The following is a 27,916-nucleotide window of genomic DNA, read 5'->3' as shown; positions in this document are numbered from 1 at the left end:
CGTGCCGCCGCAGCCTTCCCGTCTCCGCGGTGAGAAAATAACCCTGAAGTTCCCCGCGATCAGCTGATCCCGGCTGACAACGAGGGGAGCGGGCGGAGGGGCGCGGGTACTGCCCGCTCCTGCCCAGTCCTGCCGGGAGCTTCGCCTGCATGGTCGGGCCGCCGCCCCGGCCGCTGCGGGAGGAGACCTGGGACACCCCCCCCTCCAACCCCAGTAGCGGAGGGGGCGGCGGGGGGGAGGAGGAAGCGGCGGCCGGGACCCGACTCCTTAGTCACCGGGTGCCGGCGGGAGGAAGGGGAAGCGGGGAGGCCGCCGGCTTGTAAACAATAGCCCCGTGCCGCGCCGCCTTTGTTCCCGGTCCCCGCCGCAGCTCCCCTCCCGCTGCCTCCGCTCAGCAGGAGGAGACCGGGGGGCTTCCTCCTGCCTTCCGGGCCGCCGGTGAGGAATAATCGGGTGCCGCGCTGGGCGCAGCCTCAGGTAGGTGCGGGCACGGGAGCGGGGCACCGGCATTGCGTAAGCACGGTGCGGCCCGAGCCACAAGTGCCGGGGGCCAGCGCGGCCAGTCATCGCCGGGTGTGTGGAGTGGCTGGGGCCAGCCAGCTGCGAGAGCGACTCCGTGCAGGCTGCGGAGGGGTGAGGGAGGCGGCCGAGGGCCCCGCGCAGCCCCGCGGCAGCAGGTCTAGACAAAGACGGGCGTGCGGGTGCGCGGCTGGCCCTTGGGGCGCCAGTCCCGGGGACTGCGAGGGGAACAGAGGGGGAGAGGATCCGTTAGCCCGGCCGCGGTGGCGATCGCTATCCAGCGTCGCTAGAAGAGGCGCACAAAGAGCGGATTTTTGTTTACCTAGCGAAGCACATCAGGAAATTCCCAGCAAATAAATACTGTGAACTCTGAAGGAGGAGCTTAGCCGGGGAGTGAAAGCAGAGAATTTTCTAGTATTGACACAGTCCTCTGGTTGTGTGTACACGTATATGCACTTGTGCATTTCTAATGTTTTATTTTGCCTCTGTGTCGCCAGCTGTCTTCCTCCGATCCCTGCTTCAGGGGTGTACTTGTCCTGTGTGTTGAAGTACACCAGGCTGGGTGTTTTTCTTGTTGCTGAAACACGCTATATAGTTAAGTACAAAAAGAATGTATACCAGCATTTGGGTATAACAATACATGAAGCCAGCCACGTTGTTTAAGTTTATTTTGGAGAAAGAAAACTTCATCTGTTCTTGACAAGACTTTTCCTGGAAGGTAGGTCAGTGTACGAATCTTAAAGAAACATCTGTTAATTATTTAAAATAAAGTACAGACATCATTCCTGTTGTGTTTCTTTCCCCTGTGAAAGTACTAAATTTGCAACTGACTTTTACACCTATTATTGTTCAGAACAGAAACAAGAGGGGAAAAAGCATTGCTTTAAAAGAAATTGAAGATGAGTGCTCATACACAAACTGTAGAGAAAGGACAGAACACGACACTCCTGTGCCAGGAAAGCTATGTTTGCAGTGGGACAGATGAAGCAATCTTTGAGTGTGATGAGTGCAGGAGCCTACAGTGCCAGCGTTGTGAAGAAGAGCTGCATCAGCCGGAAAAATTACGGAACCACGAACGGACCCGTATAAGACCTGGCCATGTCCCATTCTGTGACTTCTGCAAAGGCGCCAATGGGAACATAATGCATGCCAGTATGGCAAGACAGATAGCAGCAGTGAGGTGCCAGGTGTGCAAAATCAACCTCTGCGTGGAGTGTCAGAAGAGAACACATGCTGGGGGGAACAAAAGGAAGCACCCTGTCACCATCTACCATGCTGGCAAAGCCCAAGAGCATGAAGAGGAAGAGGTGATGGATGAGGAGACCAAGAGAAGGAAGATGACAGAGAAAGTTGTGAGTTTTCTCTTGGTGGATGAAACTGAGGAGATTCAGGTAAGAACTTCTGTGGTTGAACAGGGAAGATCCTTTAGTGTCTGCCTTAGTTTCACAGGCTGCAGTGATGCGTGATTGATACTTGAAGTGTAACTGGCCGCAACAGTAACAAAATGAGGACAGCCAGTTAAGTGGCACTAAGTATCTTGGCCCAAAAAGACACAGTGCCTTGGAGCAGCCCTGCTTACGAGTTTCTCAGAAGTTCAAGTTCATTAAAACTTGATGTGTGGCAAGAGCCTCTTCTAAGAGCTTGGTAAGCAAAGCTAGTGAAAGAATTGACTCTGTCCTGAGACACACACAACTAAGATAAGAGCTGTCTGTGCAGGATGCTGATCATTCCTGAACGAAACTGAAACTGAGAGTATTGCAGTAGGTATCCTGCAAATGGGAGTGCTGGCAGCCAATCTCCTGCCATATGACGGAATGAGCACTGCACCAACCAGTGCTAATGCAAGCCTACAGCCCCCTGCTGCCCTCCTCTAGCATTACTAAATCCATCTGGTTTTCAGGAATAGGAGAAAGTAAAAATAGGGGTCTAAAGTGTGCCATTCAAGTCTTGCAGACACCATGGTTAAGCTATTTTGCTTGTCTCAAATATTACTCCATTTTAGCCCCTTGCTAAACAAAGGGGAAATTTGCCATCAATTTGGGGTTGGCTTGCTGGTAATAATGATAGAAATACTAGTTGTCTTAACAAGAGCTTCTCAGGAAGAATTATTTTAGAGAGTCCAGCATTCAGTATATGCAGTTAAGGAACTCGAGTTGGTCCTTGCATTTGGTGGGTGCAAGCACTTTACAATGTAAAAATACTTTACAGATGTAAAAAAAGCAACATGAAAGTCACAGAGCAGGTTAGTTACATGCCTAAAAATTCAGCTTCATCTTCTGGCTTCCAGGTTTGCATCGTTCATGTTAAACCTTGCTCAGAAGACAGTGAGAGAAAATGTGTAGTCACCTGAAGACTCAATATGTCGTTGCTCTAATTTAATATTCATGCTACCAGCAGTAAAAAAACCTGATGATATTCTGATTTTTGGTTGATTAGTTATTTGTATGCATTGTAGTAACAGTCAGCGTGTCTGTCGTGCCTTGCAAGCAAATGTGACTTAAGCATCTTGTATTTATTCTGTACTATACAGAAATGCATATGTACGTTATATAATATATATACTAGTGTAATTAACTGTGGTATAGAATAGATGCAGGATAACTTGTGTGACATTTTAGTCAGTTCAGGTTTACTGACTGCCAAATTCTCATGGCTTTTGGAGGGGAAAGGAAGGAAAAGATGATAGACCTTATGATGCACTGACGCAGAAAACACTATGCAGGATACTAGTGACTTGAAACTGAGTGATTGAGTTTCATGTGTAGTAGCAGTCCTAAGTTTGTATGCCTCCCCTAAGCACACGCACGTGTCTTTAGAGTGTGTGGCAGATGTGACTACTGCTGTAAGATGCAGACTTTGGAATAATATTCATCTAGCCTCTGGAGCAATATCTGAAATGCCTTAGAACAGGGCTGTCCTGAAAACCTGCTCGCAAGCTTTGGCTGTGTGTGGTTGTGCTGGTTTAAGTTACCTTTATATTTATGAGTCTGTAAGCCTTGTTGAGGTAGACTTTTGCCTGCCCTATGCAAGCAAGTGCATGGCTATTTAAATGTCATGAGCAATAAAGCCAACTTCCTTATTGGGACAGCAATGGTCTTTTATCAGATTGTAGCAATTTGATCAGAACAGGGTTGAAAAAGCTCTCCAAAAATGAACTTGCTTCTGTATCAAGAGGCTGAATCAGAGCTCTTCCATCTGGAGTGATCTTCTCTTCCTCACAGCTGAATACTTCTGTGACATCTCACAGCCAGTATTGAAGCAGTTTGAGAGTTTTTAATTAAAATATTTTCTAGGAGCTGGAACTTGAAGAGTGCTTGTTATTGCAGTGATGTTTCTGCTGGTGAGCATGAGGACCTTTATTTAGAGAGGGCTGTCAGATGACTAGCTAGCTCTGAAGGCATCATCAGCTCTTGATAATGTTGAACAGCCAGTTTAGCTATAGGAAAGTGATCGTCAGTCTTTTCTTCTGTGCTTGCTCATTACTTGATGCATATATGTTTACATTACTGATGTATATATGTTTACAAACCACTAACTTCAAAGTGATTCAGTGAGGTGGGAACACAAGGCAGATTTCTTTTTCCTTTGAAACTTGGCAGTTGTTAAGCTTAAGTGGTTATGTTTCATCTCATTTGTTTGTGTTGGCTTCTTGGAGGTGGTAGCTCTGAAACTGAAGGACAATTATAGTGTGTAAGTAATGACCAAGATAGTTCCAGATGCAGAAACAATGTACCTTAACCCATAATTCACTGTGAGGGTGGTGAGGCACTGGCACAGATTGCCCAGAAAAGCTGGGCTGCCCCATTCCTGACAGTGTTCAAGGCCGGGTTGGATGGGACTTTGAGCAACCTGGTCTAGTGGAAGGTTTCTCTGCCTGTGGCAGGGGATTGGAACTGGATGATCTTTAAGGTCCCTTATAACCCAAACCGTTCAGCGATTCTATAAGGAGCTGTGCCTGAACAAATTAGTTTAGCTGAGAGGTGGAGATTCTCTGCTTGGGCTCAGCACTGCGCTAATACAGTTATGGTAATGATTCTGAGATTTGCATAATTGTCATTGTGCTGTGTTGCACAGATAGGTTGGCCTGTTCAAAGCTTTTTGCACTTTGCAGACATAACCATAAGCTCAGAAAGCTGAGGTCTTCTTGGGCCTATTTCAAATCCACTTAGTCAGGAAAAGTCCCATTTTAAAGTAACACTTGTGAAGCAGTTGTTAGTAGAGAAGTGATGGTAGTTTAAGTTCCTATCTGTGAAATGCAAGCTTCTCATTGATGTTCATCATAGGAGCACTGTATTTGAGCACTTCAAAAAAAGGTTGGTTATCTCACGTTAAGAAAATGCTATTAAATGTTAAATCCAAGCTCATACTGCAAGTCTGTGGAAGAACCAGAGAGGGGTTGTTCCTCATGGAATCCAACCCCAACTTAGACCCTTTTTCCCAGACTGTATTATGCAGTTTCTCTTTATACAGTATTAAACTTAGTCTTATCTATTGCATATCTGAAGCTGAGACTTCAATCAGTTTGCTCTTGATAATTTCAGCATCTGTTTGTTACCTGGCTCTGGCATAGCCTGTCTCTTTGCTCATCTCAGAATCATATTATGGGGATTACTTCCTCAGTCAATTGCTTCAGTCTTGTCACTGCTCTTATTACACCTTCCACATCTCTTCTTTGCCATGTTAGACACATGCTATGTGCCTTCTTTTTTTATGTGTGTAAGTCCCCCAGCTGAATCTCCTGATCTATTCTGTCGAGATGTCAGCTTTCCTTTCTTACCTCTAACTGAATTTTCAAACAAGCATAATTGTGCTGTCACTGGTGCTGTCCGTTGCACACAGGAGGCACTTCCCTTAGGAACTTACAGTCAATTCATTGTTCTTTTTAAAAAGTCCCCTATACTTGTAGATCATGTTAAGAAAACCACAGCAAAATACAACAATAAAAAAGTGACTTGGGTTAGGATAGTTATTTCAAGTCCTTAGACTGTCTCACTGTCTCTTGAACTTTTCCAGTCATCTGTATTGATCTTTTTCTCCTGTACTTATGTTTATGCAGTTTCTGGAACAAGTATCCATTTTTGCATTGTCTTTTTACAACACCTTTATGATAGCATAAAGCAGAATTACATATCAGTTGTACAGTGAACTCTATTTACTACTACTTCTGAAGTAGGGGAGAAGAAATGCTAGCAACTCATAAAACCAATTTGGTATTTTTATCTTGGGCAGCAGATGTTAAAGAGTTCTTACCACAGGATCAGAACTTGGTTGTAGAGTCACTGGTGGTTTCTATGATAACATTTGTCCAAAGCCCTAATTAAGGACTCAGCACATATATTTAATAGAAGCAGAGAAAGTGTTTCATTGACCCCCAAAGATAGGGGACATGCTTGATTGCTATTAGTCTGCCTTAAAAAGTTCACTGGTCTTTGACCAGAAATTAGCTCTGTCACAAGAAATTACCCAAACTCTGGGCTGCAAAGAAAAATAAAAGGCACTGACTTTGTAGCCTGTTTTAGTAAGGAGACAGGAAGAAAAGAAAGATTTTCCTCTAGCTAGTCACAAAAATAATATCCCCAGCAGTGTAATTTTATGTAGTAGAAAGGAGCACATATTTACTGCTAGGCCTCCCATGAGACATCCACTATGAGCTCCCTTTCTTCAGGTAGCAGGGTTTTTTTGTTTTTTTTTTTCCAATAGATATCTCAGTTTCCTAAATGTAGCCTTATTTCTAAAGTTCTTTTTTATTCCTCCTAGCAGGGCTAGACTCCTAAAGGATTAACTCTTTCCCTGAGGAAATACTGATCAGGATCTATATAATGTTTTGCAGGCAGTTTAGATGACACAGAATGACCCATAGGCCTTATTTAAATGCAGACCATTTTATACAATTGTTAAATACCCAGCTTCTAACATCCTAACAGTCTATGTGTCCTCTTCTGTCCCCTCTTATTAAAAAGTTACATGGTTAACTCCTTAGGGATGCTAGCAGCTTTGCTTTTCTCACCTCCACCGTAAACCTAGTGATTTTCCTTTAGTACCTACTGAGTTGAGGTAGTCCAGGGATGAAAGAATAGAGAGTCACTAGGAGTGCTTTTTCTAGTCAAATATTCTTTGTCAGTCAATGCAAGCTAATGTATGTCTCTTTTCCTAAGAGAAATTCATAATCTCTTAGCTCTTTTAGCTTGCCTCTATATTAGAAAATCATTTGTCTAGCAAATAGTACTAGTTCCTATGACACCCTTACTTGACTTGCTTTTGGGGGAATGTTTGATGTTCTTGTGCTTTAGGGTAGCACAGTCAGCTGTGTTTCTGGGAATTTTAGTCCATATCCTGTAAACTGAAGAGTCACAGCTGATATATTTGTCATGGATGGAAACGAGGAAGAAGAAATGTAGAAGGAGCCAAGTTTTTTAGGTCAGTGTGATCTATTGGATCAGGATACATAATTTCTGCCTGTCATCACTGTTCCTGTAGTATTGATGAGTTTTCCTCCTCTTTGTGCTTCAGAGGTTTTCTTGCCAAGGTATTTTTGGGAGTTTGCTGTCTTACACTCTAGGAATTTTTCTGTTATTATTTTGCAAGTTTTTAATATTCCTCCCATCCCAGTTTGTTATCAGTTTTGCAGTTCTCTCTCCTACGCTCAAGTGCACTGTTTTTCTGTCCTTGGAATAAAGCCATAGAAAAATGTCTTAGCAATTGCTGGTTAGGAGCGTTCTTTCTTCCACTGGACATATACCAGTATTTTGAAGGGTATTTTTAGAAGATGGGAGAGCAGCCATCCATTCAACAAATGTACAGCTCCTTTAACAGCCTCAGGCTGACTCTTAGCTAATTTGAACATAGCCTTTTACAAATACTGCTTTTGTATGGAACTGCTCTTGCACCTTCTTCATGATGCAGTTTTCTTGGGCCATAATTAAAGTAAAATCTCTTGCTTGCTTCCTGTCTCTTTTGTCCATATGCTGAAGTGTCTACGCATACAGAAGCAAAGGAGAGCATATCACAAGTGAGAGAAGCTGGTAGCAAGCCACTCTGGAATTACCCACTGTTTTCATTCAAGGAGTTCCTGAACTTAGTTCAGTTTCTGGACTAAATAGGGTTGGTGGGAATAAAGAGGTGTTCTAGTGCTTCCTCATTGTACCCCTCTTTGCACTTATCCAGTGAGTCCTTTTGGGCTCCTTTGTGCTGCCAGCAGGAGCAGGATGTTGAGTGCTTTGGCGTGCATTCAAGGAAGAGACGGGAACTGACAGCTTGCTGTCCCCCAGCCCTTTTATCCTTTCCACCTCCTCCACTTTCTCACATCTGCAGGGGTCACCGGGAGACAGATGTTGCTGCAGATACCTTTTACTTATTTTACCTGGGTTGTTAATGCCTTGCTATAGGATTGTCTAAAAGTTGAAATTTTGCAGTCCTTTGACCTGCCTGTCAAAACACCCTGCAATTGTGAAAATAACTAGAGTAACTATTGTCTAGGAAGAGTGGAACTGTAAAACAAATAAGTTTGTGAATGTCCCTCTTAACAAGGACAGTAGTATAAAGTAGTGTTTGTCCAGGTATTATAGTTGCCTTAGTGTTGAGGAAGACTCATAGTTACAGAATGACTTGGTGTCTTCTGGGCAAGTCTTTTTACCTGGATATGGTCTCTACTGCTACAGCTGTGACCTTGTGGGTGGTAATTGGTAGCTCTGTGGCCAACATCCATGGGGAAGATGAAAGGTACTTAGGAGACAGCATAATGATTTATGCTTCATTTTTTACTGTTCTTTTTAAGAGTTAGATGACATTCTTCATTTGCAGAAGTTGCATTTACCTTGAAGTCTTTATTAATAGTTTTTAGCTCTTGAAAAAGCAGTTTTTCAGCTAGCAAACAGGTTAGTGGGCTGTCTAGTCTTCTGTTTTCAGCAGTTTCATATAACTCAGCTGTCATCTGCAAGGGTAACTTGTCTGGTAACAGCAATATTTCAGGCAATATTGCCTCCTGTGTTAGGAAGAAGTCCACTCAAATTGGATTACATCCCATCCACTTACGTTTTTTCCACTAGTATCTTAAAACCTTTGAAATAGGGTCTCTGTCTTTGGCTAGGGCTATTAAGCAGGATTTAACTCATCTCTGTCTCAGGAAAGAGTCCTGTAATAGATAACATCGGCCTCAGATATGGGCAGCCTCCACCCTTCATTGCAGAGACCTGTAGGTGCTGTTAAGCTCTGTATAAATCCATGTAAATACTGTCCCCAGATTCATTTGGCAGAGCTGTGGGAAGGAACAGGGCAACTTTGGTCTGAAAAAGATACTCAAGTTCAGGGACACTATTTTCATGGGTGTGTACAGAACGTAATAGAACAAATCTCAACAGAACCCATAGGTTGTACTGCAGTGAAGGCAAATAAAAGGGTACAAAAAAGTTCAGGTTAGAAAAACACCCCTGATACAAATACTTTCTTTTGTTTGAGCCAGACCTGACCCAGCATGGGGAATAAAGTCAAAACTAGCTGGAGCTGAGGAGGAGTGTTGGAACCTCACTTTAAATCCTCAGGGTGTGTTTGTCCCTTCTTTTATTTTGCCCTCCTCACGTCCAGTGTCAGGTCACTCAGTCTGGGCTTTAGGCTCTGTAGGACTCTGATCCTGAAAATGCTGATGTCCACTGTCAGCTTGGCTGAAATCTAGGAGATTACTGAGGACAATAATGATAAATGTATAAAAGTGTTTGCTGGGTCGGTGATTAGTAACTTACTCCTGAATACCAGATTGTAACTATTGGTATGACATACACAATTTTATAAGTTAATCCATTGACAGAGCCCTTTTGGGAAAACTCTCCCAAGCTACCATAAAATGTTTACATAGTAAGAGGTAACTCTTTGAGCAGTAGAATGAATGAAGTCTCATTTCTGAGATGTCTGCCTCCCATTATCCAGCAATTATCCACATCTGTGTTTTAGGTAAGAAGCAGTATGTGTGCTGTCATGCACCAGCCAGCATGCTTACTGGGTAGCAGGTATGGGCATGACTTCTCAGCTTACTTCTGTGCCTTGGTGGCAGTGTGGAGTGGATGACAAGTTTTTTTCTTCAGAAAGGTTATTAGAGTCTTTCTTTTTTTTTTCTTAAGAAATTTATGATTTAAAGGCATTTATTTCTCCATCAAATATGTCTGTGTAATTGGTTTATGGATTTTATGTTATGTTTGAAAGACTCAAGTAAAGGCATAAATGATATTTTTCATGAAAAGTCATGCAAAACAAAAGTTTATAGGAGGAAAACTAAGGTAGGAAACTAGAGCTGCTTGGACTTATAAATTCAGCCTTTATTCTTTTTGAGCACCTGCTTATAATAAAAATCTTCTCCCTCATTTGGAGGCCTCTAAAAGCTTTGAGGGAGCAATGACCTCCTGAGGTCCCTATCAGCCTGAATCTTAGTGGAAAGCAGGGTTTGAATTATGATAGTCCGGGGCCTCTCTCACAGCTCTAATGATGTCATAGGTTTCATAGAAGAGTTTCTCTTCTTCCCAGGGAGATACCCAATCCTTTTCCTCACTTGGAAGCAAAAAACATTTGGGAGTATCAACAAAAATTTCAGCTGGGGCAAAAGCAGGAAGTTTGCAAGTACTTTTTTAGTAGCCTGTTGAACTTGAGTTGCTGGCTTAAGCCAGCTACACTTGTGCTCATGCACTGCTTTTCTGGGAGTGATTGTGAAGAGCTCTGCAGAGATGTGAATTTTGGTGGCACCACTGTACTGTGGTGTAGGTTGTTCTCAAATTTGTCTTACAGGCTATAGTTAGAGGAAGAAATCTGCTTTATAGGTTTCTCTCTTGTTTGTTTTCAGTGTACATTGAAATTCTGACTAATGACCTAATGGTAGGACCTGGGGCTTTAGGCATGCACCAGTAAGACTTCTGTGTGAATCTAACTCTGGAGTGATCTGGAGATAGGAACTCAGTTTTATAGAATTTAGGTTAGGAACTAATTTTTTAAGAATTAAAACACAACTGCCAAAATTTAGAAGATATATCATAAAGAACTGGTGTATGTTGAGGTAGGCATGTTTCACAAATCTGTTTCCAGGTTTAATGTTTGGTATGATTCTTTGAGATATCTCTTGTCCTTGAGATCAAATACCTAAAATGATCTCAGTTATATGTTTTAGAAGTTCATGGTTACTTGCAAGGTTGCAGATGTTTTTTAGCTTTCTTTGCCATTTCTCCCTCTTATCTCAGGTGTTAGTTTGAATTCTTGTTTTCTGAATGGAGAGCAGAATTTCTTGTATTGGCAATGTTAAGTAATGCTTTAAGGAAATCCCCCCCCCCCCCCCTCCACTTGATTGTTTTGACGACTTGTACTTGAAGGCTGATTTGTTTCAGCTGTTCACAGTTTTATGCTGGTATATATTTGGATATGCTGTTAAGAACCTTATGGTTTGTTTTTCCATTCATTGAGAAATGTGTGAAATTTATATCCTCTATTGATTAAGTGGTTGTGTATCAAAAGGTATTGTTGTATGCTGGTTGTTAGACAAGCCTAATGACTCAAATTTAATTATTTATATGATGACATCTTCCTTGATTGCAGAAAATGTATTTTAATTGCTAAAATACTCTGTTAAAATCAAAGCAAGCAAAGGGTAAGACTTCAAAATGCAACAACAAAAGTACCAATGTAAGTCAAAATGACAGTGTAAGACTAGCTAATAAAGGCACTCTGACTACTATGCCAAGCACGCTTGATTTTTGTTTTGAGCTATTGTGTCGTCATGGCACAGCTCTGACTTTGTGCATTGCTTCCATGAATATCAGCAAGCCTAGAGGATTTATAAAGAGGTTTAAAAGGAGAAAGCTGTGGTAAAAATGTCTCATTCTCTTAGTGTGTTTTTTTTTGCCTGGAGGCAGATTTAATGACAGATGAGTACAGGTCATTGGAAACTTAGTTCTATGTTATGGGTTTTGTTTCTAAGCTTTTAACATGTTATTGTTTTAATAATACTGTTTCCAAGAAATTCATAGGCAGAAATGTCGTTTTGGCAGTTCTTGTTTCTTGTCTTTTCCTAAACAATTCTACATTTATTGCGTCTTGGATCTAGGAAACTTGTTATGTTAGGTATAATAGATTTCCAAGTATGGGTGACAGGCTTCAGGTGTAAATGGCAGTATGGTATGAGTTTTTGTGTCCTCCTTGGAGAGGACTTTAGCTGTAAATTTCCTTGGTTTCTTGCTGAAGACCTTCATCTTCAACTCAGCTCAGCTTGGATGGAGTGACTGCATTGGTGGGACTGGATGACAGTTGCTAACAGAATTGTAGTTAAAACTATAAAAGAAGGCTAACCAGGATTCTAACCTATGATGGAGTAAAAGCTATTCTTTCTAGAAGAAAATCTTCTAAGAGCTGTAATAAACGTGTAAATAAGTCTCTGATACTAGAAATGTTAAAATAAAGAAGGGTCTGGAGAGATTTCCCTCTTGTCTTAGGTTAGACATACAAAGTTTTCATTCTTAATTAACATTGCTGTGCAATTTAAGGAAAGTTTCATATTTACCCTCTACTGTTCATGTCAGAGATGTGGAGGTCTTGGGCAGCATGGGAGTAGAAACGGCTATGGAAGCATGAATCCTTCACACATGCAGCAGAAGGTGGTACCCTGCAATTTTTTTTTTCTGCATGAAGAGAAGGGAAGCAAAACAGAGAAGTGGGACTTGAGCCCAATGGGAATTAGTACTTTGACACTACACACATGCTGACTTTAAATGTCTTAAAGGAACTAGCTCAAGGGAAATAAATTTAATTCTTGGTATAGGGATGGTTGTGAGTGAGTGTTTCTTTGAGAGTATTGTGCTTGTGCTAAGCAGTGATTAAAGAAGACAAGTGCATGAGAGCAAGGAATATCTAATGGCATATGAGCGTATTTAACAAAAGGTGTTCTTTTTTCCAGTTGTATTGGTTTGGAGATTTTTGTTTCTTCCCTCCTCCCCATATGGAATTCATTGCAATAGGATGTTGCAGGATCCAAAACTATGTCTAGATTCACAAAGGGCTTAGAGTCCCAGAGGATAGATCTACTGATGTTCTCTACCTGACATGAACATCTATGCGCAACAGCTGCTTGGGAAGTCCTTTGACATCTGACTCCTAGGAGCTGGTAAAGCATGCTAGAAAATGTTACTTGTTTCATGTCTAAGTTCTTTCTTATTTGTCACTGAGTCCTGTAAGGCACACCATTGGATTAGCTGGACTTCAGAACATTCTTGTGCTCCTGGGCAACTTTCTTGTCTGAATTGTACCTGAGTTCTGTCCTGCAAGGAAGTCTGAAGGAGCCTAGAGCTGTAGAAGGTGGCAGTAGCTCAGTGCTTTGGGTGTCTGATTTGATATTCAGTGTAACTTCTCTGCTGAAGTGATCTGGATTATTGATCTGGAACCAACTTTTCTGTCTGGCTCAGCAATTCAGCCCTTTTCCCACAGTAAGTTGCCCTGGCACCAGCAGTTGTTAAAGTACATTGAATGCAAAGAAGGCTGGTGATGTGGACATTTGCATTAGCTCAGACTGGGACAATTTCAGCTGCAGTACAGTTTGTATAAGTTGTTTCTTATTGGTGGGAAGGCATTGCAAAACTACACTTGTCGCTGTTGTCCTTTGTGTCTGACAGTAAAGACTCAGCCTCTTCCACAAACTCTCTGAAACTATTACCAGAAAAGTAACCAGTGCTGTCTAAAAGACCTTAGTTCTTAGTTGACCTTCCAATACTTAAGCAGCTGTTTGAAGACTGAATACTTCTTTGTGCTGTACAGGGAGTGCATAACCACTGATTGCAGCAAAGAGTGTCTGCCACCCTTATGGTAAGAAGTTTGAAAGGTGGGAGTTAAAACAATCTGGAGAAGTTATCATATCCCTTTTTGCTTACATACACATAACATTATTATGTTATCAAATTGTGAATGCTTTTAGGAGCTGTCCCATGAACCAAGAACTTCTTTTCATGCACAGATACATCTTCAGGGACACCAAAAGAAGTTTTATCTGTCATCTAAACTACCTTCTGATGATAAGCTTATAATCACAGCTACCAAAAAAAATGACCCTTTCTTGTGCACCTGTAACTTGAGTGTATCTTGATGGTCTCCCACAGACAACAGAAAATAGCCTGTTGATAGCATTTTGATTTGTTTCCTGTTTTCTTCCACCCTATGAGGCTGCCTGGAATGTTTTGAGTCTGTGAGAAGCTACTGCAGCTCCACATCCTCAGTTTTTCTTTCTGAATGCTGTTCCCAACCACAATCTGGCAAACTGGTTTGTTTTGGTTGTTGTTGTTTTTTTTTTTTATTATTATTTTTGGCACACTGGCTTTTTTTTATTTTCCTTCAAAGTCTATCTGCTGCTGATAGATTCAGCCAGAGCAAACAGGGCTGGCTGAGCCTTAAACTAATTCGCTGATCTAAGAATAAACATGTTCAAAGAAGCCTTTTATTACGTCATGTCTTCTGTGGATCATGTATCATGAGACCTTCTAACTGTACTTGTGGAGGGGAAAGAGCTAAGGAGCTTCCACAAGTTGAGAGGGGGTGAAAGCCATGCTGCTTTGCTGATGGGGATTCCTTGTGGAGGGAATCATGATGGAGGAGTGAATGTAATCTTTCTTGAAAAGTACCTCTGTCCTTTTCTTCCGTCACTTAACATGTTAGAAGAAGCAAGTGATAACCATAGCCAGGAGCATGAAACCTTTGAAAGCCAAGGGCAGGCTCTTGTACAGAGCCTTAAACTCATTGCTTGTTTCTCTGTTCCCTCTTGCTCTAGTATCTGAACAGAAAATGCCCTGTTCTCTAACCTAAGTAGCATGATACTTGTCACTCAATCTGTTTGGAGCCAAAGAGAAGTTACCTGCTGAAAGCTGTCTACTTTCTTTTGGGTTTGTGTGTGTGTATTTTGTATTTTCATTTTATTTTATGTTTAATGAAAGCACAATATCATAAGTTATGAAATGGGTCACTGGGGCAGTTGTGGCACTTCTGTAAAAGCCAGTTTGTCCAGCTCCAACCACTTGGCTCCAGTGCACAACTTTGCTTTTTAATTCTCTGCCCCTCGTTCCAGCTAAAGGATCTGTCAGCTGGAGAGCAGTGGCAGCAGGACAGGTTTTGTCTGGGAGCCCCTGGCTTTGGGTAGGTGCAGCACAGCTGTATGGAGGAGCTTCCTCTCCCTAAATCGAGGTAGACTCTTAGTCTCTGTGGATGAGGCAAGCTAAGGTGACAAAAGCACTCCTCTGTTTTGCTTGCCAGGAGAGCAATTCTGCTGAGAGTGTCTGCTATGCTCCAAGTAGCTGTTCTGGCAGACTTGGAAGTAGGGTTGTGCTCCCTTCTCTGAAACAATTGCCTCAGGGAATGAGGTGAGGTAGGTACAGAAGGTTTCACTAGATGGGTGAGGCATAGCTTCCAAAAAAGCCACATGATGGAATAGCTTAAGTCCCATTGATGTGTGCGTTATGAAACTGCTTTCTAGAATTTTGCTTTGAACGTCTTGGTGCTTCAAAAACTTATGATGAATTCTGAACAGGAATTAATCACTCCCATTCATCTTACGAATCCTGAAACAAGCTGTTTTCAGTTTTGTCTGCTCCAATTGCGTAGTTATAATATTTTTTTTTTCTTTTTTTTTAATTTATTTTTGGAAGGTAAGGAATGAAGAAGACTTTATTAAGAAACTGGACTGCAGTCCTGACCAGCATCTAAAGGTAGTGTCCATCTTTGGGAACACAGGGGATGGCAAGTCTCACACCCTTAACCACACTTTCTTCTATGGCCGGGAAGTCTTCAAGACATCTCCAGCCCAAGAGTCTTGCACAGTTGGAGTCTGGGCAGCCTATGACCCTGTCTGCAAAGTGGTGGTAATTGATACAGAGGGCCTCCTGGGGGCCACTGTGAACCTGAGCCAGAGAACACGACTCCTGCTGAAGGTCTTGGCGATCTCTGACCTCATCATCTACCGTACTCGTGCTGACAGGCTCCACAATGATCTCTTCAAATTCCTTGGTGATGCCTCGGAGGCTTATTTAAAACATTTCACCAAGGAGCTAAAAGCTACCACAGCCCGCTGTGGCCTCGATGTTCCTCTGTCAACTTTGGGTCCAGGTGTCATCATCTTTCATGAGACTGTGTACACCAAGCTGCTGGGCTCTGGTGAGTAGGCAGAATTACAGTGTGCTAAATACTATCTATAAATTGTCAGGTTGCATTAAATACTCAGTGTTCTTTAGTACTGTGTAAAAGATGTGGTTTGGGTTTTGCTTTCACTTGTTCCAGTTGGGAGCCAGGCTGTGAAAATAGCAGAGCATTCCCTGATGGTGGTCTGAGTACCCCAGATGAGCTAAAATAATGATCTTAGCCAGGTGGACACCGGCACTGACTAGTGATGATGGGAGTTCTGCCAGCCATGGGAGAGGTCATCCAACAGGATTATGAGTATGGGTGGTATGGCAGATGAAGGTGAAAACTTGAGATGCCCTTGGATTTTGGCTGGGATATGGAGTATCCTGTTGCAAGAGAACTAAAATAAAACTCTATATAGAAACTAGGATGAGCAAGAATAATGAAATTGATGATACTTACGGTGCTTTCATTCTCTTAAATTCTGTGAACCAGCCTTGTTCTGAGGCTTACATGAAGTTGAGACTGAAATTGTGGCACAGAGCTGGTGGCTCAACACCATTTTTCTCTGTATGAGTATCAGATATGGCCAAAGTTGCAGGCCTGGCACAGTATTATTCCTCTTGCTTTCAGTGTTCTTCACTAGTAGTTTTAACTTGGCTCCTGCATATTGGGTTTTGCATACTTAAATTATGTATTTTATTTGTATGTCTGAGTTTTGAAATGCACTGACCTGAGCAACTCACAGCACAATTCAGTTTTGTCTATACAGGGACCTGAATTTCTTTTCCTGGCGCCTTTTTTCCATTTTTCAAAAGGCATGATGAAACCTTTTTTCATTCTGCCCATTTCTGATGCTTTGATGAGCAAAAGCCCTACTAAACTGGCCTGCAGTGGCTGAGGCTCAGTCCTGCTCTCAGTGAACATCTGTGAGTCTTCTGCTGTGTAAAAAGTACCATAGTAGCTCCTTGCTGGCCCACACTCTCATTTTGGCTTCTCTTACCAGTGAAATCTTGAGCTCTATGGAGTCTGACTGGATATGACCAGTTCTTCACTGGTCACATCAGGTCACTGAAGTGAAGTGACCTGATGTGCTTCGCTATGTACAAAGGGTTGATAGATGCTCAGTCTTCCTTGTACAGGGTTAGCATGGAGAATAAGCAGCCCATCTAAGGTTCATGTCCTCCACTTATCAGCACTAGTTATACCAGATTGTGGTCTGGTGAGAAGAGCTAAGAAGTGTGCTGAAATGGAGTTTCCTTATGTCATAAATTGCTTCTTATTCTGGGTATCTGTGTATCCAAACTTTGAAATTTTTGGTTTTACTTTGTGGAACTTACCGTCTAAGGCTGTGAAACAGACTGCTTTTGGAAACTGTTTCTTTTCCTTCATGTAAAATGTAACAACTGCATTCCAGATGTACTAGAAGGTTTAATTAGGAAAATTAGCATTGTGTTGCATATTGAAAGCACTGTGCAATTTAAGTATTATTTTAGGCAATCAGTTGTTTATATACTCACTGATACTCTTACATGTAGATCATCCGTCTGAGGTTCCTGAGAAGCTCATTCAGGATCGGTTTCGGAAGCTAAGCTGTTTTCCTGAGGCTTTCAGCTCAATCCACTACAAGGGAACAAGGACATACAATCCTCCAACAGATTTCTCTGGACTTAGGCGAGCTGTGGAGCAGCAGCTGGAGAACAATACCACTCGATCACCTAGACAGCCTGGGGTTATCTACAAGGCACTAAAAGTAAGTGGAGAAGATTTTGTCAAAATCTTCATTTGTATCACTGTTGCTGACCGTCAGTTGTAGCTCATAGAGGTAGAACATGTGAACCAGAGATGCAGACTTGCAAATGTCTTGAGATAAAGCTGCCCTCCATGAAGATGATGATTTTGAGTAACAGCCATGTGGGCTGGGTAGTTATTTTATTTTAAAACAAACACCTTAGCAGAGACTCTGAAGAGCAAAATCAAAAAATTGAAACAGGAAGTGACTGGGGAGGAAAAAATAACTGATGACTGAGTGACAAGCATTTAATGACAGTGATTTACAAAGAGGAGGCCCAGAAGGAGTTACTGGTGAAATTCATAAGGATGACCTCAGCCCAAGGGAAAGGAATGCCAAAGACTTGGAGGGAGTTAATGGTTGGCAAAACCTGGCCCTGAAGGTGGTATAACCCAAAGACCAGGAGACAAAAAAAGAGGAAGGAGATGTGTTGGTAGCTAGGAAACAAGGTGGGATCAAGCCAAAGATGTATCATTTCAGAGGTGCAGCATCAGATCAGAAGGCCAGTGAGAAGGAATTGGAGAGAGCAGCTGGTGATTTTCTTAGAACATTCACCTTGCTAGGATGTCAGAAGGTTTTTCGGGTCTTAAAATCTGCAGTCTTCACACATTGCTACCACTACCTGATTAGCATTGTGTTTTCATAGGCCCGAAGAGCACAGCTCCCATCAGGGAGGGGTGGGCAGAGCTGGGGCATATCTTCAGAAGGAGGTGGTGTTAGCAGTCTTCTCTGATGTTAGTCACAGCTGTTGGAACAGATAATTCCAGCTGCTCTGTAATTGGGGTAGCTGAAGCACAGAGGGAAGTATCAGGTGGATGTACACAGTTCCTGCATTAGGAAGCAGATAGGCAGCAAGAGGAAAACGGAAGACGGAGTGGTTAATTCCAGTTATAAGTTCTAGGACTTTATTGCAATAATTTCAGAATCATAGAATGGTTTGGTTTGAGAGGGACCTTAAAGATCATTTAGTTCCAAACCCCTGCCACAGACAGGGACACCTTCCACTGGACCAGGTTGCTCCAAGCCCCATCCAACCTGACCTTGAACACTGCCAGGCATGGGGCAGCCACAGCTTCTCTGGGCACCCTGTGACAGCGCTTCAGCAACCTCACAGGGAAAAATTTCTTTCTAACGTCTAATCTACCTCTTCCATCTGTCAGCTTAAAGCCATTTCCCCTTGTCCTCCTGCTACTTGACCTTGTAAAAAGTCCTTCTCCAGATTTATTGTCAGCCCCTTTAGGCACCAGAAGGGGCTCTAAGGTCTCCCTAGAGCCTTTTCTTCTCCAGGCTGAACAGGCTTCAGCTTTCTCAGCCTGTCTCCAGAGCAGAGATGCTCCAGCCCTCTGAGCGTCTTTGTGGCCTCCTCTGGACTTGCTCCAACAGGTTCTCATCCATCTTGTGTTGGAGATCCCAGAGCTGAACACAGGACTTCTGGGGCGGGGGGTGGGTCTCATGAGAGAAAGAGAGGGGCAGGATCACCTCCCTTGACCTGCTGGGCACATGTCTTTTGATGCAGCCCAGCATAAGATTGGCTTTCTGGGCTGTGAGCACACATTGCCGGGTTATATTATGCTTCTCATCCAACGGCACCCCCAAGTCCTCCTCTTCAGGAGTGCTCTCAAGCCATTCTCTGCCCAGCCTGTGTTTGTGCTTGGGATTGTCCCAACACAGGGGCGGGACCTTGCACTTGGCCTTGTTGAACTTCATGAGGTTTGCAGGGGCCTAGCTCTCAAGCCTGCCAGTCAGGTAATCCAATTTCAGATACAGTTGCTAGTATACTTAAACTATGTCCAGTAAAGTGGTTGCTGTGTTCACATCACTACCGATTACACATTAACTTTTTTGCTTCCCTTACTGAAGACACAAGGTTTGCTACTGATCAATGTTCATCTTCTTTAACTTTTGAACCCATTAACCAGCATCAGTCAAGCTTGAAAGAGATCTTAAAGCTAATTTCCTTGAAATTCTGTGAGATCAGATGTCTACTTAGAGATCTTATCTGAGGGCAGCTGTGATAAGAGACATATGCACATCTGTGTGTATGTGCAGTCAACCCTTGTTCGGCAGCAGAGATGCCACCCCACACACACTCCCTGGGAGGGGAGAGGAAGGAAGGGAAAGAAAGGCAGCCAGAAAAGAGCAAGTGTTCAAAACACCAGAAGAAAGCTCAGGGCAGCACTGAGGGGCAAAGCATATGTCCTCTTGTACTGTAAGAAATGGGTCTGTGGGTTTCATTCTAGAGGTTTCCAGAATGCAAAGCCTTTTTAGCACCTGCTATTTTGGGCATGGGTTGCATGCACAGAGGTGGATGCAATTTTCCATTATCTGTTTCTACTATAAAATTCAAAGTAGGGGGCAGGAGGAGAAAGTATTGTACAAGCATTCAGGTCACTTTCTTAGAAGTGCAAGATTGTTGTCTTGCATGATTTCTAATCCTTGCCTTGGTTCCATGTTAGTAAGCCATTTGTTAGCTGCATGCTGTCTCTGCCTCTCCCTCTGGTGGAGGAACCCATGCTTTTGCTTGGAAAAGCTTTCAGAAAATATCTGCGTTGCTTTCAGTCAGTTACCACTTCACTCTTTTCTGTTTGACAGGCTCTAAGTGACCGATTCAGTGGGGAGATCCCTGATGACCAGATGGCTCACAGCTCTTTCTTTCCAGATGAGTATTTCACATGCTCCTCTGTGTGCCTCAGCTGTGGGTAAGTAGATGAGAAATGTACCCTCATCCTTCTAAAAGATAGTGCTGTCCTGGCCTGCAGCCACAGAATGTAAAGTTTCCATGGCATCTTAACACCTGACATCACTTATCATCAGCGAGTACTTCCAGGCAGAATTAACTTGAAATTCCACTTATGTGAACTGGACAACTGTTATTGCTGTATCCCTGCTGGATGCATAGTCTTTGCCTACTCTTTTCTTCTGTATGGCTACAAACCTGTTCTGCCCATATCTTTTCCCCACTGCACATAGGACAGGAAGAAAGTATGTCTAAAAAATACCCTGAAATTTCCTATCATTATTTTTCCTGCCATTTTTATTGCCTAAACAGTATAATAATCCTAAAGCACACATCATGGACCTGGGCTGTGTTCAGTGTCTAGATCTGAGTGGAGCTCCAGGTTTGATTGGAGCTTGGCTTGTAGCTCCCTGGGAAGACCCCAAAGATTGGGCAGTATATATATGGCAGTCAGTGCTCTGAGTCTGTGAGGTACTATAGCAGCATGGTGTTATGGCTATGCTTCTAGAAACATTTTCTCTCAGATGTGATACAGTGCTATTTTCTTTCTTTTCTATGCTCGTTGGAGAATTTCTAGCAGCTCCTTGCAAAGGCTGCAGTGTTAACTCTGTCCTGGTTGATTTCCAAACTTGGTTAGTCCTTTCCTAAAATTCTCTGTGAAACTCAAATTGGCTACAGTGGTCATATCCTGCACTGAAGAGTTGTGTAGTGCTGCTTTTACTGGGAAACAGTTGTTCCATCTCCTTCCAAAGAGCCTGTCTTTCAGTGATGTCATTGCTGTATGAACAGTTGTGAAAATGCTTTGGGGTTAAGACGTCTATACAAATGCAAGATAGTAACATGACCTCTTGGTGACATCTGTCCAGTATTTAACAGCATCAGCGCATGGTTTGCTTTCGCATATTCAGGTGTGGCTGCAAGAAGAGCATGAACCATGCAAAGGAAGGAGTCCCTCATGAATCCAAAAGTCGGTGCAGATATTCTCACCAGTATGATAACAGAGTCTATACTTGCAAGGTGAGTAGTGATGCAAGGATAAGGTCTGGAGAATGGAGAAGGAAAGAATGGTCCAGTAAATGAGGAGTATCACAGGCATGTGCCTGTTTTCTTGCATTTTTTCAAATAGGAGAGGTGCTTATGGCCTTTACAAGAAAAACTGATCTCCACTGAACTTGTATTTTTGCTTGGAGAGGTCATCACCTCTGTGTGCTGTGTCATTTGCTAGCTAAATAGTGAATCCAGCTGCTCTCAACCTACGGGATGTTGACCTTCTATGTATGTGATGTGATTATAGTTATTTGCTTATGCCCATTGCTTGGTATTAGCCAGTTTTTCTGAAGGATGTGTGTGGGAGACAGGAAAAGTTTCAGCCACTATCATGGTTTTTATTGTAGGAGTATTTTCTTGATGTCATTATTGGTAGTGGGTTTGGTTTAGTTTTGCTTTTAAATCAGTTCTGATTAGTGCTCTCCTTTGCTGTGGAGACCACTGTATGTTGATTATGTGTTTTATATGGCCAAACATCTGTAAGACCTGGAGCCTGGGAGTCCCAAAAGTGAAGTTTTATCGATCCATTATGTTGTAGGCCTGTTATGAACGAGGGATGGAAGTCAGCGTGGTGCCAAAAACTTCTGCTTCCACTGACTCCCCTTGGCTGGGCCTTGCCAAGTATGCTTGGTCAGGGTGAGTTCTGCAGCTAAGAGCTCTCTGCTCTGTTGTCTCTATGCTGCCTGGTGTACTGGACTTCCTGTATCTCACTGAGGTAACCCCTCTTTTCCTTCTGCAGGTACGTGATTGAGTGCCCCAACTGTGGGGTGGTGTACCGCAGCCGACAGTACTGGTTTGGCAATCAAGATCCTGTGAACACTGTAGTGAGAACAGAAATTGAGCATGTCTGGCCAGGGGTATGTCTGGTTACTGGATAGTCTTTGTGTATGTGTGCAGTCATGCATATGTTAATGATGATTCTTCAGGACATTGATGGAGAAAATGGGTTGGCTTTCATTACAGCTGGTTCCTCCTCCTCGAAAGTCTTCTGTCATCTTTTGGCTGTCTTGAAATAGCTAATTTGTCAGTTTATGAACACTTCATGTGTTGTGTGAATCTTACACCAGTAAAACCTACCCCTGTGTTTCAAAGCAGGGCTGGTGAATTTTTTCTCCTGTTTGCCTTCCAGTTTAACAGGAGCAGTGGGTTGCAGAGCTATCTGTATCTAAAAGAATGAGTTTTCCCTGGTTTTATTTTCAAATTAATACCAGTTTCATTACAGACTGACGGATTTCTGAAAGACAACAACAATGCAGCCCAGCGTTTGTTGGATGGCATGAATTTCATGGCACAATCAGTATCTGAACTTAGCCTGGGACCCACAAAAGCTGTGACTTCCTGGTTGACAGACCAGATTGCCCCAGCTTACTGGAGACCCAACTCTCAGATCCTGGTAAATAGCAGCTGCTGTAGAGAAAATTTTTGCATAGATAAAATCCCTTTTCCTCACCCTTTCAGTAATTTGGTATTTTGCAGAGTCCAAATGCTGTTTGTTTTATTGCAGCAAGCCTGAGACTGTTTCTCCCTACTTTCTGTTGAGCTCCTCTCCCATCAGTATTGCAGAAGATCCTGGCTTGCATGAATTTACTCTTCAAAGCAAAGAATCAACATCTTGAATCTGGCTACTGCAGTTGATAGTACTGGTTTTATAGGTGTGGAGATTAAATTCTGGTTTCATACCAGATGCAGAAAGCTGGCCCCAACAATTTAACTAGAAAAGGATTCCCTGTGTTTTGCAGGAAACACATACTTTTTCAACAAAAACTGCCTTCTGAATTCTTACCCCCCAAAGATCAAATGCCATTCAACTCTTCATGATGTGGTTGTAATTATTTGTGATTTTGAAGGAAGGGGTTATAGCTATCTATTGACCTAACCATTGTACCTGTCTGAATCATTTCCCTGGGATAAAATTTTTGGGCTGTTAGCTTCCAAGTCTTGGGTGTAACTATATTTTTCACAATTTCAGTCCAATCTTGCCATTTTGAGATTCTGCTGTCTGTTTTTCTAATAAGGAAGATCAGACTAACAGGTTTTTCTCTATATTTTGTTCTGATTAGAGTTGTAATAAGTGCAACGCTCCTTTTAAAGATAACGACACTAAACATCACTGCCGGGCCTGTGGAGAGGGCTTCTGTGATGGCTGTTCTTCTAAGACCCGTCCAGTGCCTGAGCGAGGCTGGGGACCAGCACCAGTGCGTGTGTGTGACAACTGCTATGAAAACAGGGGCATCCAGTTAGGTAATTTTGACTTGATTGTGACAGAATTATCCTTGGGCAATTGTTAGTCTGAAGTCTTTGTCCTTGGCTTCTGGATCCTAACCATTCCCACTGGGTCTAGGCAGTGTTGTTCAAAATGGGCTTTGGCATAGAAATTTTAATAGGGAAGCTCAAGAGCTCAATGTGTTTTGACAGGAAGATGGCCCTTGCAATGAGGTAGCAGGTATCTGACCCCCTAATAAAATTACTGTCTAACTGGATCTTTGTTTTTCCAGTACCTGCTGATTGATGGTGTGGAGCTAGCAGCAGAGCAGGGATGCTGCTATTTCAGCAAGCTGTGTATTTTGTCCATTATTGCTGAAAAGAAAGTGAAAACTCTTCAATCCAGGATTTGGGGTGTAGGAGATAAAGGCTGAGGAGAGGCTCCAAGCTCCCTGTTGGGTTTGCTGCTGTTTTTTGATAATGTAAATTAACTGAAACTTGGCAGAAATTGTGCTGGCCTTAGGTGTTGAGCCCTCTACACTTGTGTCATGCAGATGTAGCTGAGCTGCCTTCAGATGAGGAAGGTGGGACTCTTATTGCCAGGAAGGTGGGGGAAGCTGTGCAGAACACTCTTGGAGCGGTGGTGACAGCCATGGACATTCCCTTAGGTGAGCTCTGTTCTCTTCCGGTGGATTGTTTAATTTTTCTTTTTGTCTAGAGGCATTTTTGTTTTCACAGAGCAAACCTTCTGATTAAACTTCAAGTGTTTGTGTGACAGGCTGGCACCTCTGCTGCACATACCTCTGCTGGTTGAGAGTTCTACAGCCCTCTGACTTCTCTCGCTTGATGTTTCCTCTTGGTTTTCAGCACTTTCCTCAGTTCACACCTTCTCTTTCCTCCCTGTTGTGCAAATCTGTGTGCACCAAGCTGTGAGTAATTCATGTTCCCTGATGCATCGCTGCAGTAACCTGCCAGCTGGAGTTCCCTGAAGACTGGCTAATTAAGAAGCATTTTATCAGGTTTGGTTTTCTTCCAGAGATGCTGAGTGCCTTTTAAGTGTGTTCTTGGATTCTCTGGCACTTGGTACTTCTGCAAGGGAGGGCTGAGAATGTGAAGCTATCCAGGTTGGTAATTATAAGGAAGTAATGTGATCTTTAGTGATGAGCTTAGTACAGTGAACATTTGCTTTTTCAGGTGCTGAGTAGCAGTGCAGGTATGTCAGCAAACACTTTGTTTGCATTTGAATCTTCTGTCGTCAGACTGGACTGCCTACTTATGGCACAGATCATTGTTCCACTGCTTTGCCTATGGATGTCCTGGCATCACCCTTGTGGGTGTTTGTTGTCTGATCCAGTGAAAGGCAGAATAAATGCATTTGTCAGTTCAGGCAGTATAGGTGTTTCTGAACGTTTGGTTTGGTGAGTCTGCTTTTTTGGCCACATCAAAAACTGAAGGTAGGGAAAAGCAAGTGTCTCAGCCTCTGGAAGAGTGTGAGTAAGGTAGAAATGCCAACATTTAAGGAGAAACAATCTTATTCCTTTGAAGAGAGGCAGAATACTAGAGAATGGCAGAATAGGCTAAAGAGCTACCTGTTGCACTGGAGTATTCTGTCAGTAGGTCTTTTCCCCTTAATGTCAGTGGTGTGACTTGCAGTGTGTGAATGCTTTTACTGGAGTACATTCTTGACATGCCCATGTTCACAGATTATTTTCTTCTTCCTCTTTCTCACCCCACCTCAAACCTCACATCCTCCTCCGTAGGTCTGGTAAAAGATGCTGCCCGACCTGCATACTGGGTACCAGACCATGAAATCCTGCACTGCCACAACTGCCGGAAGGAATTCAGTATCAAACTCTCCAAGCACCACTGTCGGGCCTGTGGCCAGGGGTTCTGTGATGAATGCTCACATGATCGCAGAGCAGTTCCCTCTCGTGGATGGGATCATCCAGTCCGAGTTTGCTTTAACTGCAATAAAAAGCCTGGTGACCTTTAACCCCAGGCTCTTCTCCTGATCTTTGCAATTCCTTATGTTCTCAGGGTTACAAATGAAAATATCTGGTCTCCCTTTCACCTCTTAACCTGTTGCAGCCAGAGTGCATGTTTCCAGTTTCTGGCCTCCTCTTGTGCTATATCCATCTTGGAACGCTGGGAATGAGCTTATGTTCAACCTCTAGGTTTTAATTTCAAATTAACTGGAGAAGGGAGGGAGCTCCCTTATAAATGAACAAACAAAAATCCAGTATATTTTATTCTAATTAAAAAAAAATAGATATCTATATATATATCAACTATGTCTAATTTAGTATATTAAGAATACGGTTGGCTAATGAAGCTTTGAGTATTCCTAGTTCAGATGATGGATGGTGTTCCTTACTATATTGGATCAGACATATGGCCTTCTGATTCTTTCTTTGGAACGTCTTACTGATCACAATGTCCTGTGAGGAAGGTTTGGATTCTGTGCTGCCAGGAAATCTCCAGTGTTGATGTATGAATGATACCTTATACCTGGAGGTGCTGTAATTCTGGCCATGGAATTAATCCAGAAACCCAGATTCATTAGCAAGTTTGTGTGAACTGTGATATGAGCAGTGGTCTTGCAGTGCAAGAGGTATCAAGTTTGGAGTAGAGACCAGTAGAGCTCTGAAAGGAGAGCAAATCATACGGCACAAGGCAAAGCATTCTGCTTTTGTCTTCTCAACTTCAATACCAGATCAAAAGGTAGCAGGGTCTTGCTCTCCCTGGCAATGTTCTCATGTACTCAGGTGTTTTCAATTTTCTCTGCCAGCTTGTTGCAGTTAAAAGTTTTGTCCAGAGCAGAACAAGAGAACAAGTTTTGTTGGCAATTCTGATATACAAAGTTTGAGTTGTTTGAATTGTGATGACTTTTGTTTTCCCTGACTTTTTAAGTGATCCCATAGTCTCTGGCGCCTCTGTGTTCTCAGACGTGGTTGCAAAGAAACTACACAGATTTGACTCATCTTTTTTCTAATAATATGAACTTACAAATCCACCTGGAAGATGGGAATCTTTCTTCTTTGCTCCTAGCAACTGGCACTCACAGGACTTCATCCTTTTATTAGAGGACTGCAATGAATTCACTGATTTTATTATAAGCACCACTTAACCTAACTAATGGTGTCTTGTACTGTGGATTTGTGGTTCCAGTTATAAGAAGTAAGAGACTGTTGTGGATTAAACTACCTAAAATTCTCCCTTCTTGGCTTACGCAGACAAGAATTTTTCTACCGCATGAGAATTGTCTCCTCTTGGAGTGGCTGGAGTGTGATGCAATGTCCTGGAACTGTGGTATTTTTTTCCCCAGCTTATTACATGTGCTCTTGTGTAGATGAGTGCCGAACATCCTGGTTTAGGACTGTATTATTAAATTAACTGCTATAAAAGACTTTATCTTCTGAACATGCGTACTGACTTTTTCCTTGTAATGAGTGGTTCTCACTTTGTCTCTGAAAGAACATACAGAGTGATTGCCCCCTTGCAGTTACATCCAGCCTACACATGGAAGTAGACTTAGAAGATGTTTCAGGACACCTTCGGAACTGGCTGAGTTCACTGGGGGCTGTCTAATGTTCTTGTAAGCAAAGTCTGCCATAAACTGACAGTTGCCTGAGGGAGGGCACAAGCAGGTAGAAATCCTCTCTCAAAAGACGTTCTGCACATCCAGCATAATTCTGTGCTTCGAGGTATTTTTATTTTTTTAACGGGTGAGCAATGTGTTCTTGGTCTTTAGGCTGTGCCCTGTGTGCTGTTTTATGCATGTAGCTTTACTACCATGTTAATGCACAAAGAGAAAGCAGCCATGACATTCCTTGTATAAAATCTTTGGCATCTGTTTCAACAACTTGTCTGACTTTTCTTTTCTTTTTCCCTTGTCACAGACGAAATTACTGCTTGGTCAAAGAAAATACTGCCTAAACACCTTTAGTATATGTGTGGTCTTAGGAACTTAGCAGCCAGTCAGTATGCAGAGCCCATTCTTGATTGATTATCCAGAAGCAGAATCTTTGATGCTGTTTCTCAGCAAAGCAAAATCTTACATGGTGCTTAAATTGCAGCAGGCTTGACTTTACTGTTTCTGAACCATGGTGAGAGGATTATGAAGTTTAACCATGCCAAGTGCAAGGTCCTACACCTGGGTCAGACCAATCCCAGGCACAGCTACAGATTGGGCAGAGAAGAGATTCAGAGCAGCCCTGCGGAGAAGGACTTGGGGGTGTTGGTTGATGAGAAAATGAACATGAGCCAGCTTCAGTGTGCGCTTGCAGCCCAGAAAGCCAACCATATCCTGGGCTGCATCAAAAGGAGCGTGACCAGCAGGTCTTGTGAGACCTCACCTGGAGTATTGTGTGCAGTTCTGGTGTCCTCAACATAAAAAGGACATGGAACTGTTGGAACAAGTCCTGAGAAGGGCCACGAGGATGATCAGGGGACTGGAGCACCTCCCGTATGAAGATAGGCTGAGAAAGTTGGGGCTGTTC

The 27,916-nt window shown here is 42.8% G+C and overlaps 1 protein-coding gene across 6 annotated transcripts; it reads left to right on the top strand.

Moving 5' to 3' along the window:
* Positions 1–26,833, top strand: ZFYVE1 (zinc finger FYVE-type containing 1). Of its 6 annotated transcripts, XR_008973009.1 has the most exons (14): positions 1–477; positions 1,017–1,237; positions 1,378–1,910; positions 15,168–15,672; positions 17,178–17,392; positions 20,024–20,130; positions 21,077–21,185; positions 21,754–21,851; positions 21,955–22,072; positions 22,438–22,608; positions 23,276–23,456; positions 23,972–24,085; positions 24,196–24,436; positions 25,178–25,410. XR_008973009.1 is itself a non-coding variant. In XM_057416165.1 (13 exons), the coding sequence occupies exons 3-13, from the start codon at positions 1,419–1,421 to the stop codon at positions 25,408–25,410; spliced, it is 2,343 nt and encodes a 780-aa protein (XP_057272148.1). In that variant the 5' UTR covers positions 3–477; positions 1,017–1,237; positions 1,378–1,418; the 3' UTR covers positions 25,411–26,833. The 6 variants fall into 6 exon arrangements, 5 of the variants coding, with proteins under 5 accessions (XP_057272148.1, XP_057272149.1, XP_057272151.1 ...); XM_057416165.1 differs by lacking the exon at positions 24,196–24,436 and having other exon boundaries at positions 3–477; positions 25,178–26,833; XM_057416166.1 differs by lacking the exon at positions 24,196–24,436 and having other exon boundaries at positions 3–477; positions 1,373–1,910; positions 25,178–26,833.
* Positions 26,834–27,916: the final 1,083 nt, after the last annotated feature.

This window comes from Pezoporus wallicus, unplaced genomic scaffold, assembly GCF_028554395.1.
Source record: "Pezoporus wallicus isolate ANWC-B61680 ecotype Strahan unplaced genomic scaffold, APGP_CSIRO_Pwel_v1 scaffold_2146, whole genome shotgun sequence".
In the NCBI taxonomy this organism is placed as follows: Eukaryota; Metazoa; Chordata; class Aves; order Psittaciformes; family Psittacidae; genus Pezoporus; species Pezoporus wallicus.
The sequence above is the reverse complement of the archived record's forward strand: the minus strand, read 5'-3'. Positions and strand labels throughout refer to the sequence as shown.

Coding starts and splice junctions, on each gene's coding strand:
- ZFYVE1 (XM_057416169.1), top strand. CDS start 1,419: ATGAGTGCTCATACACAAACTGTAGAGAAAGGACAGAACACGACACTC. Junction 22,073..22,437: donor TTGAGCATGTCTGGCCAGGG/GTATGTCTGGTT, acceptor GTTTCATTACAG/ACTGACGGATTTCTGAAAGA. Junction 22,609..23,275: donor GACCCAACTCTCAGATCCTG/GTAAATAGCAGC, acceptor TGTTCTGATTAG/AGTTGTAATAAGTGCAACGC.